General features: G+C 62.4%; 2 protein-coding genes across 3 annotated transcripts; both read right to left on the reverse strand.

Moving 5' to 3' along the window:
• Positions 1-137: 137 nt before the first annotated feature.
• Positions 138-10,192, reverse strand: LCK (LCK proto-oncogene, Src family tyrosine kinase). Of its 2 annotated transcripts, XM_009098554.4 has the most exons (13): positions 9,726-10,192; positions 5,516-5,622; positions 5,335-5,416; positions 5,163-5,253; positions 4,905-5,003; positions 4,548-4,651; positions 4,324-4,473; positions 3,643-3,795; positions 3,137-3,316; positions 2,257-2,333; positions 2,015-2,168; positions 1,608-1,739; positions 138-721 (listed from the first exon to the last, which is right to left on the reverse strand). In XM_009098554.4, exons 2-13 carry the CDS (start codon positions 5,615-5,617, stop codon positions 519-521), a joined length of 1,527 nt encoding a protein of 508 aa, XP_009096802.1. In that variant the 5' UTR covers positions 5,618-5,622; positions 9,726-10,192; the 3' UTR covers positions 138-518. The 2 variants fall into 2 exon arrangements, with proteins under 2 accessions (XP_009096802.1, XP_050839327.1); XM_050983370.1 differs by having other exon boundaries at positions 5,163-5,416; positions 9,726-9,858.
• A 735-nt stretch (positions 10,193-10,927) lies between these two features.
• Positions 10,928-12,399, reverse strand: FAM167B (family with sequence similarity 167 member B). Its single transcript, XM_009098556.4, has 2 exons — positions 11,999-12,399; positions 10,928-11,655 (listed from the first exon to the last, which is right to left on the reverse strand). The coding sequence occupies exons 1-2, from the start codon at positions 12,281-12,283 to the stop codon at positions 11,392-11,394; spliced, it is 549 nt and encodes a 182-aa protein (XP_009096804.3). The 5' UTR covers positions 12,284-12,399; the 3' UTR covers positions 10,928-11,391.
• Between the last annotated feature and the right edge of the window lie 281 nt (positions 12,400-12,680).

A 12,680-nucleotide genomic window follows, 5' to 3' on the forward strand; every position in this document is an offset into this window, starting at 1 on the left:
GGGGGTCCCGGGGGTCCCAGGGACTCTCCGGGATGGGTTGGTGCGAGTGGGGTCCGTCTGCCCCCAGTGGGGTCCGTGCGCCGCGGGCATCACCCCACACACCCCACCCCATGGCAACCCGGCCCTGCGAGGCCCCCGCCGCTGAAAATGCCTTTATTTCCCCAAAATGATTGTGGGACGGGTCCTGCAAACGCTCTGGGGTGGAGAAGGAGTGTCCCACAGCCGGGGGTGCAGTGGCCAGCGCTGCTGGGGGGCTCCAGCCATGCCCGGGGCGTGAGGGGGGCACCTCAGAGCGGGCTGAGGGGAGCCCTGAGGGGCTGGGGCCTGGCTGTGCCCCCGGGAAGGGCAGGGACAGCAGGGTGGGCACCTCTGCCATCCCCCAGCGCTTGGGGGTCTGCTCAGCCCCTCCTGAAGGAGTCAAATCTGCTGTTCCCAAAGCTTTGGAGCGCTTCAAATCCTCCCAGAGTTCACCCCCAGCCTGGGGTGGCGTCCATGGGGTCTGTGGGGACGCCGAGGGCTCAGGGCTGCTGCTGGTACTGGCCCTCGGTGGCGGTGAAGAAATCCTCGAGGACGCTCCTGAGGAAGTCGAAGGTGGGGCGCTCCTCGGGGCTCTCCTTCCAGCACTGCCTCATCAGCTCGTACAGCTCCGGCGGGCACTGCTCGGGCTGCGGCATGCGGTACCCGCGCTCCAGGTTCTGGATCACCTCGGGGTTCGTCATGCCTGGAGGGAGGGCGAGGATGTGGGGATCAGGGTGGGTCACCCCCGTGGTGGGGGTGACACCCTGGGGCTGGTCAGCCCTGCCAGGACCCTGTTTGGGTCACCCCAATGTCACAGATACCACTCTGGGGTTGGTCAGCCCTGCCAGGTCCCAATTTGGGTCACCCCAATGTCACAGAGACCACTCTGGTGTTGGTCAGCCCTGCCAGGACCCAATTTGGGTGACAGGAACCACCCCAGGGTTGGTCACCCTTGCCAGGATAATGCCCAGGACTCAGTTTGGATCACCCCCGTGGCCACCCTGGGGTTGGTCACCCCTGCCAGGACAATGCCCAGGATAGGGTTTGGGTCACCCCCAGGTTATAGGGACCACCCGAGGCTCAGTCACCCTTGCCAGGAAAATGCCCAGGACCCACTTTGTGCCACAGGGACCACCCGAGGCTCAGTCACCCTTGCCAGACAATGGCCCAGGACCTGCCACACTGTGCCCCGGAACACCCAGGCACATCCTTTGGGTCACCCCCAGGTTTTAGGAACCACCCCAGGCTTGGTCATTCCTGCCAGAACAATGCCCAGGACCTACTTTGGGTGGCAGGGACCCCCCTAAAGATTGGTCACCCCTGCCAGGACAATGCCCAGCACCCACTCAGGGTCACAGCTACCACCCCACCCTCCCAAACCCCGCATGGGGGGCACCTCCCACCCCCGTGACCCCTCCCCAGGTGGGTTCCGTGCCCGGTGCAGCCCGGGCGGGCAGGGAGCCAGGCTGGCAGCGGCGTGCGTGCAGCGCTGCACACACACACAGACACACACACCCCCACGGACACGCAGACACACAGACACACACTCCGAGGGCGTGCCAGCCGCGCAGCTGCCCCAAAATCCCGACCTGGATACGGGATCCGGCCGTAGGTGACGATCTCGGTCAGCAGGATGCCGAAGGACCACACGTCCGACTTGATGGTGAACGTGCCGTAGTTGATGGCCTCGGGCGCCGTCCACTTAATCGGGAATTTGGCCCCTGCGAAGGGAGGGGAGGAAGGGCCCTGGCTGAGCTGGAATGGCGGGGTTAACCCCGGGGGACAGTCGCCAGCCGGGCTCTGTCGCTGCCTGGGGACCGGCTGGCTTTGGTGGCTGAGCCCCCCGAGCCTGCGGCAGCCGCGCCGAGCAGGAGCCCCGCTCCAGCTGCGGGGGGCGAGATGGGAAAGGGAAAAACATCCTGCAGCTCCCCGGAGATCCGGGCTCCCCCTCCCGATGTCCCCAAGCCCTGTGACCCCCGGGCTGGGCGGGGCTCACCCTCCCGAGCCGTGTACTCGTTGTCCTCGATGAGCCGGGCCAGCCCAAAATCGGCGATTTTGCAGCACAGAGTGTCCGAGACCAGGATGTTGGCGGCCCTCAGGTCCCTGTGGATGTAATTCTTGGCCTCGATGAAAGCCATGCCTTCAGCAATCTGGGATTTGTAATTATTAATGAATTGCAGTCGTTAATTAACAACTCCAGCTCTGCAGAGCTCTCCCATCTCTCTGCTCCCCCCTCACCTGAGCTGCCATGTCCAGGAGTTTGTTGATGCTGAGCTTGACTCCTTCCGAGGTCTTGAGGAAATCCACGAGGCTGCCTGAGATGAAAGCAGCAGTTCTCAGCTCCTGGGGGCCCTGGGGGGGTCACAAGGACACTGTCCCCTCCCAAAAAAAGCTCTGGGAATGTGGCCACGAGAACACAGAAAGTGCTTTTATCCCAAGCTGGAGGTGGGAGGGAACAAAGGCAAAGCTTCCCCAGGGCTGGAGGCAAAACCATCTCTAAAATCAACAAATTTCCACCTTGGCAATCTTTCATTTTCACTGGTTTTGGAGCCTGCCCTGGGAGGTGCTGCAGTCACATCCCTGGAGGAGTTTAAGGAATGACCAGCACAGCCCTGTGTCCCTGCCAGGACAATGCCCAGGACCCAGTTTGGGTGACAGGGACTACCCCAGGCTTGGCCACCCTTGCCAGGACAATGCCCAGGACTCAGTTTGGGTGGCAGGGACCACCCCAGGTTTGGTCACCCCTGCCAGGACAATGCCCAGGACTCAACTGGGGTCACCCCAATGTCACAGAGACCACCCTGGGCTCAGTCACTCCTACCAGGACAATTTTCATGACACCCAATTTGTGTCACCCCCACCTTGCAGGGACCACCCCAGGCTTGATCTTGTCTTCCAGGACAATGCCCAGGACCTGGTTTGGGTGGCAGGGACCACCCCAGGCTTGGCCACCCTTGCCAGGACAATGCCCATGACACATCTCTCTGCCAGTTTAGATGGGAATTTTTCCCAGCTTGAACTTTATCCCAAAGACCTTTTCCAGCCTTCAAACCCCACAGCTCCGTGGCCACATCCCTGAGGATGGGGCAGCACCGGGAGCCCCCCGGGGTGGCCTCACCCTTCTCCATGAACTCGGTGATGATGTAGATGGGCTCCTTGGTGACCACGGCGTAGAGCCGCACCAGCCGCGCGTGCTGCAGCTTCTTCATCAGGTTGGCCTCGGCCAGGAAGGCGCTGGGGGACATGCTGCCAGCCTTCAGGCTCTTCACTGCCACCTTCGTGTGCCCGTTGTAGAAGCCTTGGGGGAAAAAACAGGGAAAAACGGGATCCAGACACCGGGCAGCAGTGCCAGCTGAGGAGGGCGGCTCCATGAGCAACCCCAGCTGAGGAGGAGGGGTTGGAGGTTCCAAAAGTTGGGTGGGAGGTGTAAAGGTTGGCTGGAGATGGATGGAGCATTTTAGGGCCCCAAATGCTGTTGTGGGGGGCTGGAGGGGTTTGGGGGCTCGGTGGTGCTGGGGCCGCGCTGGCAGCCTGCAGCAGGCACTGGTGGTGCTGTGTGTGGTGCTCAGGTGGAGAGGAGGGCACCGCTGCCCACCCTGGTGCCCCAGTTTCACCCCGACTCACCCATCCAGACCTCTCCGAACTGACCCGCTCCCAGCTTCTCCACCAGCTTCAGCGACTCCCGCGGCACCTCCCACTCGTCCTGCCACCACGGCTTCTGCGGCTTCTGCGTCCGGCAGGGCTTGCCCAGGCGGCAGCAGAGCCCGTCGGAGCTGCCTGGGCCACAGGGAGGCAGAGCTGGGCCAGCGCGGGGCACCCGGCACGAGCCAGGGCTGGCCTGGGCCACCGGGAGCAGCGGGTCCTGCTCATCCCATCCCATCCCATCCCGTCCCGTCCCGTCCCGTCCCGTCCCGTCCCGTCCCATCTTATCCCATTCCCATTCCATCGTGTTCCACCCCTTCCAATTCTCTTCCATTCCCATTTCATCTTGTCCCATAACACCCTGCCCCATCCCATCCTGTCTCTATCCCATCCCATTCAATTCTGTCCCATTCCCATTCCATCTTGTCCCTTAACACCCTGCCCCATTCCATCCCATCCCATGGATCCCATCCCATCAATCCCATCCCATCCCATCCCACCCCACCCCATCCCATGGATCCCATCCCATCCCATCCCATCCCATCCCATGGATCCCACCCCACCCCACCCCACCCCACCCCATCCCATCCCACCCCACCCCACCCCATCCCATCCCATGGATCCCATCCCATCCCATCCCATCCCATCCCATCCCGTTCCCACGTGTGTAGTGCTGCACCAGCTCCCTGAGGCTGCCGAAGGGGGCACGGGGGGAGATGTAGAAGCCGCCGCTGTCCAGGTTCCGGATCTTGTAGTGCTTCACCGTCTCTCCCTGGCTCTCATCCAGGTCCCGCACGGACAGCGAGTACGAGCCTGGGGACAGGGACACCCGTGGGACCCCCGAGCCCTCCCGGGGACTCTCGAGCCCCAGGGAACCCGGGCGGCACCTTTGGAGGTCTCGCTCTCGCGGATGAGGAAGGAGCCGTGGGTGTTGCCCGAGGCCAGGAGCTGCCGCTCGGCGTCCTTGCGGCTGATGTTCTTGAAGAACCACCTGGGGACACGGGGCACGGTCAGGGCACGGGGGACCCGCCACTGGGGCTTTGTGGGATGCTGCAGGCTCCTTCCCAGAGCTCAGATCCCACCAGGACACGTCTGTCCATCCATCCATCATCCAACTCTCCATGGATCCATCCATCCAAGGATTCATCCCTCTCTCCATAGATCCATCCATCCATCCATCCATCCATCCATCCATCCATCCATCCATCCTTTGGCCATCCATCCCTCCATCCCTCCCCACTCACGGCTCGGGCTCCAGGCTGTTCACCAAGGCCACGAAGTTGTGTGGGATCAGCCCCTCCTGGCCCGTGGTGAGTGACTGCGCCTTCCACCACTCCCCGTTCCTACAGGGACACGGCTCGGTGAGACCCCCAGGCCCCACTGAGACCCCCAGGCCCCACTGAGACCCCCAGGCCCCCACTGAGACCCCCAGGCCCCCACTGAGACCCCCAGGCCCCCACTGAGACCCCCAGGCCCTGCCCAGCCCCTCTGGGGTTCCTCACTCCTCCAGCAGGCGCAGCTTCTCCCCCTTGCGCAGCCCCAGGTCCCCGTCGTGCTTGGGCTCATAGTTGTACAGGGCCACCACCAGCTTGTCTGTGGGGACAAGAGGATGGACAGGGTGGCAGTGACCAGTCTGGGGGTGGCACAGCCCCCCAGGCCGCAGCCATGCCTCACCTTGCATGGGGGAGCACGGAGGTGACGAGGACTCGTAGGACACCAGGGGGTCTCGGACCTCGGAGCCGTTGCGGATCGGCCTCTGCCAGGGGACAGAGCCCCGTGAGCCCCCAGCTCGTGGGACTTGGGCATCTCTGGGCTGCTTGGGCGTGGGGATCGGGGTCTGTCAGCCCCTCCTCACCTGGCGCTTGCTGTCGGGCTCAATGGGGTAATTGCAGTGCTCACAGATGTCGATGTTCTCGATCCAGTCCTCATCATAGTCTGAGCTGCAGCAGCAGCCCATGGTGGCTGTGGGGGACACGGGTGACACAGGGCGGCCCCTTCGCTGGATCTCCTCATGCTCCAGTGCATCCTCATTCCTGCATCCATCCATTCGTCCATCCATCCATCCATCCATCCATCCATCCATCCATCCATCCATCCATCCATCCATCCATCATCCATCCCCCATCCATCCATCCATCCATCCATCCATCCATCCCCCATCCATCCATCCATCCATCCATCCATCCATCCATCCATCCATCCATCCATCCATCCATCCATCCATCCATCCATCCCTCCATCCCTCCATCCAGCCATCCCTCCATCCCAACTCTCTCACCAGCCATTATTTCCTCCTGATTTATCCTGCCTTCGTTAATTAAAACCATTGAAGTTAATTAGTGCCAGCCTGAGGCTGCTCTGTGCCAGCTCCTGTGCCAGCTCCTCCCCGCAGTGCCGCTCTGGGCCTGATCCCTCTGCTCATAACAACCTCCTCATTAACATCCATTAGCAATTAACACACTGCTGCAGCTCACCTTTAACGAACCCTGGCTGGGCAAGGCCTCCCCGATCCTAAACCCATCTCCCAGCCCCAGGTGGGCACATCCAGACTCCTTTTCCTGCACATTCCCATCCTCTGCCCACGCTCAGCCCCACCCCTGCATGGGGGATGTTCCTAAAGCCCCAATCCTGCAAGGCCCAGGGGCTCAGCCACGGTGACACCGGTGTCCCCACAGTGCCACCGGGGGGTGGGCACCTCTGTCAGGAGCTCTGCAAACCCCATGGGCACCTCTGAGATTGCTGAGAGTGCTGAGTGTGGCACAAACCTGGGCACCTCTGGGATTCCTGAGAGTGCTGAACATGGCACAAACCTGGGCACCTCTGGGATTCCTGAGGGTGTTGAGTGTGGCACAAACCCTGTGGGCACCTCTGGAATTCCTGAGAGTGCTGAACGTGGCACAAACCCCGTGGGCACATCTGTCCTTCTCAAAAACACTGAGTATGGAACAAACTCCATGGGCACCTCTGGCCTTGCTGAGAGCCCTGAGCATGGCACAAACCTGGGCACCTCTGGGATTCCTGAGAGTGCTGAGCATGGCACAAACCCCATGGGCACCTCTGGGTGAGAGCACTGAGCATGGCACAAAACCCACGGGCACCCCTGGAATTCCTGAGAGTGCTGAGTGTGGCACAAACCCCGTGGGCACCTCTGCCCTTCCCAAAAACGCTGAGCGTGGCACAAGCCCGGCAGCGGCGCGTGGGCCCCCGGAAAAGTCTCTTCTGCAGAATCCCGCACGCCCACGGGGCCAGGATTTGTCCCCTGCCCTCATCCCAGGTGTGATTTCCGCAGGGTTTTGTCACCACCAGCCAGCCCTGATGTGTCACAGCCCCAGCTGTGCCCCCCTGACGTGGCAGCCAGTGAAGTGAGTCTGGGGTCCCCGGGGGGGGGTTGAGGTTCCTAAGGAGGGTTTGGGCTCCCTAATGAGGGTTTGGGGTCCCCAGGGAGGGTTTGGGCTGTTCAAGGTGGGTTTGGAGTCCTTCAGGAGGGTTTGGGGTCCCTAAGAAGGGTTTGGGGTCCCAAAGGAGAGTTTGGGGTCCCCAGGGAGGGTTTGGGATCCCTAAAGAGAGTTTGGGGGCCCCAAAGAGAGTTTGGGGTCCCCAGGGAGGGTTTGGGGTTCCTAAGAATGGTTTGAGGTCCTTAAGGACGGTTTGAGGTCCCCAGGGAGGGTTTGGGGTCCCCAGGGAGGGGGGTCCCTAGAGGTTTGGGGTCCCAGGGGTTGGGCCCAGAGGGTTTGGGCCCCAAGGAGGGTTGGGTCCCAAGGAGGTTGCGCTCCTAAGAGAGTTTGGGTCCCCAAGAGGTTTGGGGTCCCCAAGGAGGGTTTGGGGTCCCTAAGGAGAGTTTGGGGTCCCCAAGGAGGGTTTGGGGTCCCCAAGGAGGGTTTGGGCTCCCTAAGGAGGGTTTGGGGTCCCCAAGGAGGGTTTGGGGTCCCTAAGAAGAGTTTAGGGTCCCCAGGGAGGGTTTGAGGTCCCCAGGGAGGATTTGGGGTCCCCAGGCTTGCCAGTCCAACCCCCATCCTGCACTTCCAGGTTTGATTTTCGAGGAGCCACCCCCGGGCCCAGAGGTGGCAGGAGCCCAGGGACTGTCCCCACAGCACCAGAGGAGCAGGTGACAGCTGATTTGGGACAGGGGGACACTCAGCACTGAGGTCCCCACACCCCCCAAGGCTGCGTTGGGCGCTCCAAACCCTCCCTGGTGCCTCCAGCTCCTGGGGACACATTTGGGGACACATTTTGGCCCCCAGGAAGGGCCCTGGCCACGCTGCAGGCAGGGTGACGCTGCCCAAACACAAATTTCCTTTTGCTGACTCTTCCCTTACAACTCCCAGAGCCACCAAGACCTCCCACACCTCATCCAGGAGAGGAAAAAACCCAAAATTCACCAACAATCTCAGGGCTTCTCTGAGCAGGACCAGAACAGCAAAGAGCCCTCATTTCTTAACCTGAAATAAATCCCAAATCAGCTGAGAAATCCCAAATCAACTGAGACATCCCAAATCAACTGAGACATCCCAAATCAACTGAGACATCCCAAATCAGCCGAGAAATCCCAAATCAGCTGAGAAATCCCAAATCAGCTGAGAAATCCCAAATCAGCCGAGAAATCTCAAATCAACTGAGAAATCCCAAATCAGCTGAGAAATCTCAAATCAACTGAGAAATCCCAAATCAGCTGAGAAATCCTAAATCAACTGAGAAATCCAAAATTAGCCAAGAAATTCCAAATCAGCTGAGAAATCCCAAATCCCCGAGGCCCTGCAGGAGCTCCCAGAGCTCTTCAGAGCCCCCAGCAGTGCCCAGGGCTGGTTTTTCCTCCCGGGCTGAGGAGGGAGGTGCTGCTATTGTGCCTTTTTTTTGTCATCCAGCCCCAAGCCACAGCGTAATTTCCACCGAGCTGCAGCGGCAGCCGTTCCACCTGCACCAGGGCCACGAGAAAAAAACAACAAAAACCCCAAAAAAAGGGTGTTTGAAGTTGGTTTTTGGTTTTTTTTTTTTTTTTTTTGGTGCAACCGAATTTCTTTGTGCCGAAGGGGCTGGCAGGGAGGTGCCCCCCGAGCGTGTTCAGTGCCTTTGCCAGGTGTGTGCCCCCTTTTTTTTGGGTTTTTTTTTCTCTGGGTTTGGGTTCCCCGTCCTGTCCTGTGCTGTCCCTTCCGCCCACGTGGCCCTGCTGGTTTGTCACCAGGGTGAGGAGTTGAAATCCGAGCTGTCCCCTTGCCTGGTGCCACCCTGAGCCAGCTGTGAGCCAGCTGTGAGCCCTCTGGATGGGCACCCAGCGCTGGCACAGCCTGGCAGTGCCACCATGGACTGTGTCCCCAAGGGTGCCACTGCAGCAGGGAGGGGGTGGCACTGAGCCAGCACAAAAATGGGAATTCCTGAGTGCCTGAACCCCAAAAAATGGGAATTTCTGGGTGCCTGAACCACAAAAAATGGGAATTTCTGAGCGCCTGAACCCCCAAAAATGGGAAATTCTGGGTGCCTGAAGCCCAAATTGGGCAGCAAATATGGGAATTTCTGAGTGCCTGAGCTCCAAAAAATGGGAATTCCTGAGTGCCCGAACCCCAAAAATGGGAATTCCTGAGTGCCTGAAGCCCCAAACTGGGCACCAAAAATGGGAATTTCTGAGTGCCTGAACTCCAAAAAATGGGAATTCTTGAGTGCCCGAACCCCAAAAATGGGAATTTCTGAGCACCTGAACCCCAAAGTGGGCACCAAACTTGAGAGACTGGCACCGAGCTGCTGCCTGTCCCTCGGGCACAGCCCTGGGGACAGAATTGTTTTGCCCTGGGGACCAAACTCCTGCTGTGCCCTGGAAATGGGGCTTTGGGGCGAGCCCTGCCAGGACCACCCTGTCCCCCCCCCGGCAGGACCCCCAGGCGGGCGGGGGACACGGGGACAGCGCCTTTGTCCCCCCCCACCCCACGAGGCCCCAGAGGGATGGAGAGCCCAGCCTGGCTCCCCCCACCCCCCGACCCCATTTCCATCCCTCCGAGGGGGTCTCGCAGAGCCCAGCTCAGATCCCCCCACCCTCCAGGTGCCCCCCAAACCCCCCGGGGGCTCCCGGCTCTCACCTGGCGGCAGCGGCTGAGGAGCGGCCGCTCTCACTGGGCCATGTCCCGCTGCGCCCGTCACATCCTCCTCATCCTCGGCAGCCGGGGCCGAGCCCCCCGAGCCGGGTGGGGTGCGGAGAGGAGCCCCCCGAGATTTATGGGGTGCGGAGAGGAGCCCCCGAGATTTATGGGGTGCGGAGCGGAGCCCCCCGATCCTTTTGGGGGTGCAGGATGGAGCCCACCGAGCTGGGTGGGTCCAAAGCGGAGCCCCCCGATCCTTTTGGGGTGCGGAGAGGAGCCCCTCGAACCTTGTGGGGTGCAGAGCGGAGTTCTCCGAGTCTTTCGGGGTGCAAAGAGGAGCCTCCTGAGCCTTTCGGGGTGCAAAGAGGAGCCTCCTGAGCCTTTCGGGGTGCAAAGAGGAGCCCCCCGGATCTTTTGGGGTGCGGAGCGCAGCCCCCGGCCCGGCTGCGCCGCCGCTGTCCCCGCCTCGCCCCGGTTTCCGCCTCACGAGCAAAGGCGACAGGAGCCCGTTCTCAGCTCGCCCCCGACCGCAAGAGCGAGTGACAAACCCCGATGGCTTCCTGCCACCGCCGGTCCCCCTGGCGAGGGGACGCTGAGAGCCCCGCGGGTGGCACCTGCTGCCAGCGCCCCTCTGTCCCCGCGCTGTCCCCTGGCCGCGCTCCGGGCCAGCCTGGCAGCGCCCTCGGTCCCCTCCTGGCACTGCCACCCTCCTCCGTGTGCCCCAAGGTCCCCCTGCGTGCTGTGGGACACGGCTCAGAGCCCCCCTTGGGCTGTCACCGCCGTGTCACTGCCGTGTCACGGCAGCCCTGGACAGCCCGAGAGCCGCGGTGACAAGGGCCGGAGCGGAGGGGACCCGCGGTGCCCCCCGGGGGTGGCAGCGCTGTTTTGGAGGCAGCTCTGAACCACAGCAGCATTGTGCTGGCTGCTTTGATCGGGCGGGAAGCCGCAGGCACAGGCAGGAAGCCCAGAGGTGACAGAGGGGGGAGGGTGTGGCAGCTCGGGGGGCACACTCGGGCTGTCCTCGGGTCCTGGGAGGGAGGAGCGACCCCCGAAATGATCCCTGGCACTGCTTCACTCCCCTGGCACTGCTTCACTCCCCTGGCACTGCTTCACTCGGGGCTCTGTGAAAGTCACATCCCCAAGTGGCACCCGAAGGTGTCACCTGCCACATCTGCAGGCACAGATAAGGAAAAGCCACCAGCTCTCAGCCTCACCCCCTTTTATTCCACCTCAGAGGGCTGCACCCCACATTTCCCACCGGGCTGAACCCCAACACCCCCAGGGCCGGGCCCCAAAACGCCCTGGGGGGACGGTGACACTCCCGTGCCAATGGGCATGGTGACGTGGTGATATTCCCGTGCCCAGAAGGGATGGTGACACTCTGGTACCCATAGGGATGGTGACACTCCCCTGTCCTGGGGATGGTGACATTCCCCTGTCCATGGGGATGGTGACACTCCCGTGTCCATGGGGTGATTGTGACATTGCCATGCCCAGGAGGCGATGATGACATTCCCGTGCCCCTTAGTGATGGTGACACTCCCGTGCCCGTGGGGTTGGTGACACTCCGGGATGATGACACCCCCTTGCCACCTCAGCGTGCCACCGCCCTGGGGGCAGCACGACCTGCCCCGAGTCCCGAGGGCCCGCGGCGCCCCGGGCGGGCTCAGCAGAGCGAGAAGCGGCGGGAGTTGATGTTCATGCGGGTGACGCCGATGTGCTTGAGCGGCGTGGAGAGCAGGAAGGCGGCCTTGGGCGGGATGGTGCACAGCAGATCCGAGTCTTCCTCGCAGCCCTCGAGGCCGAAGGTGGCGTCGTCCAGCATCTCCTTGTGCTGGTGGCAGGCTTGCTCCACCTTCAGCCGGTGCAGCCGCGCCCGCAGCCGCATCAGCTGCTGCGCCAGCCGCTGGTCCAGGGCCTGCATCTCCCGCTGCGGGCAGAGGGAACGGCCGTGGAGCCGTGGGGTGGCTGCCCGGGCAGCGGGGATGGGGCTCAAACCCCGCGATCGCCCCGCTGTGCCAGGCTGGGCACGGCCACGGCCCAGATCGTGCCCCCTGTGCCACCCCTAGAGCGGCGGGAGGGGGTGACAAGGGGGTGATGCCCACAAGGCCACGACCCCGGCAGAGTGGCGCCGCAGAGCCACGAAAAACCTCGGGAAAATCCGAGCGCACCCAGCAAGGCGGTCAGGAGAGCTCAGACCCCCCAACCCTGCCCTGCCCAGGTGGGGTCGGGCACGGTGTCCCCACCCCGCTCCCTGTCCCCGTCCCACTCACCAGCTCCGTCCTGAGCCACTCCAGAGCCGCCTCCAGGGTGGCAAAGCCACAAACGCCACCAGGCTGCTGCTCCCGGGGGGACTCGGGGCTCTGCTGTGCCCCGGGGGTGCCCCCGGGGGTGCCCCAGCGCTGCCCCCTCACCCGCGCCTCCCACTCCAGGTACGAGGGTCTGCGCGTCTGCAGCTTCAGCTTGGCCGCCAGCGCCTTCAGGCTCTCCAGGTTCTCCTGCTCCCAGGTGGGCTCCTCCTCTCCCAGCTCCTTGAATTCCAGCTGGCTGAAAGCCATGGCGGGACAAAGCAGAGCGGACCCGAAACCCCCGCTGATCTCGGCGCCCTCGAGGTCTCCCCGCGGGTGGATGGAGCCCCCACCCTGCCCGCGACCCCCCCACCCACTCCCTGCCCCAGCTGCGCCCGGTTCCCGGCTATTTATCCTCCCCTCGAGGACAAACCCCATGGGCAGGAATTTCCTTATCCAGAGGAGTATTTTTGGCTTGTTGCGTTGTTTTTTTCTGTTTGTTTTTTGGTTTTGCTTTATTTATTTTTTTTTTCCCCTTTTCTTTTCTTTTTTAACATCATTGTCTCCGCCTGGGAGGAGCCTCCCCGTTCCCGGACGGAGCCATCCCCGGGCACGGAGGAGCGGGAATGATTTATCCCCGGCCTCAGCCGCCCCTCCCCGCTTCTTG

The sequence above is a fragment of the Serinus canaria genome, chromosome 23, assembly GCF_022539315.1.
Source record: "Serinus canaria isolate serCan28SL12 chromosome 23, serCan2020, whole genome shotgun sequence".
Classification (NCBI taxonomy): Eukaryota; Metazoa; Chordata; class Aves; order Passeriformes; family Fringillidae; genus Serinus; species Serinus canaria.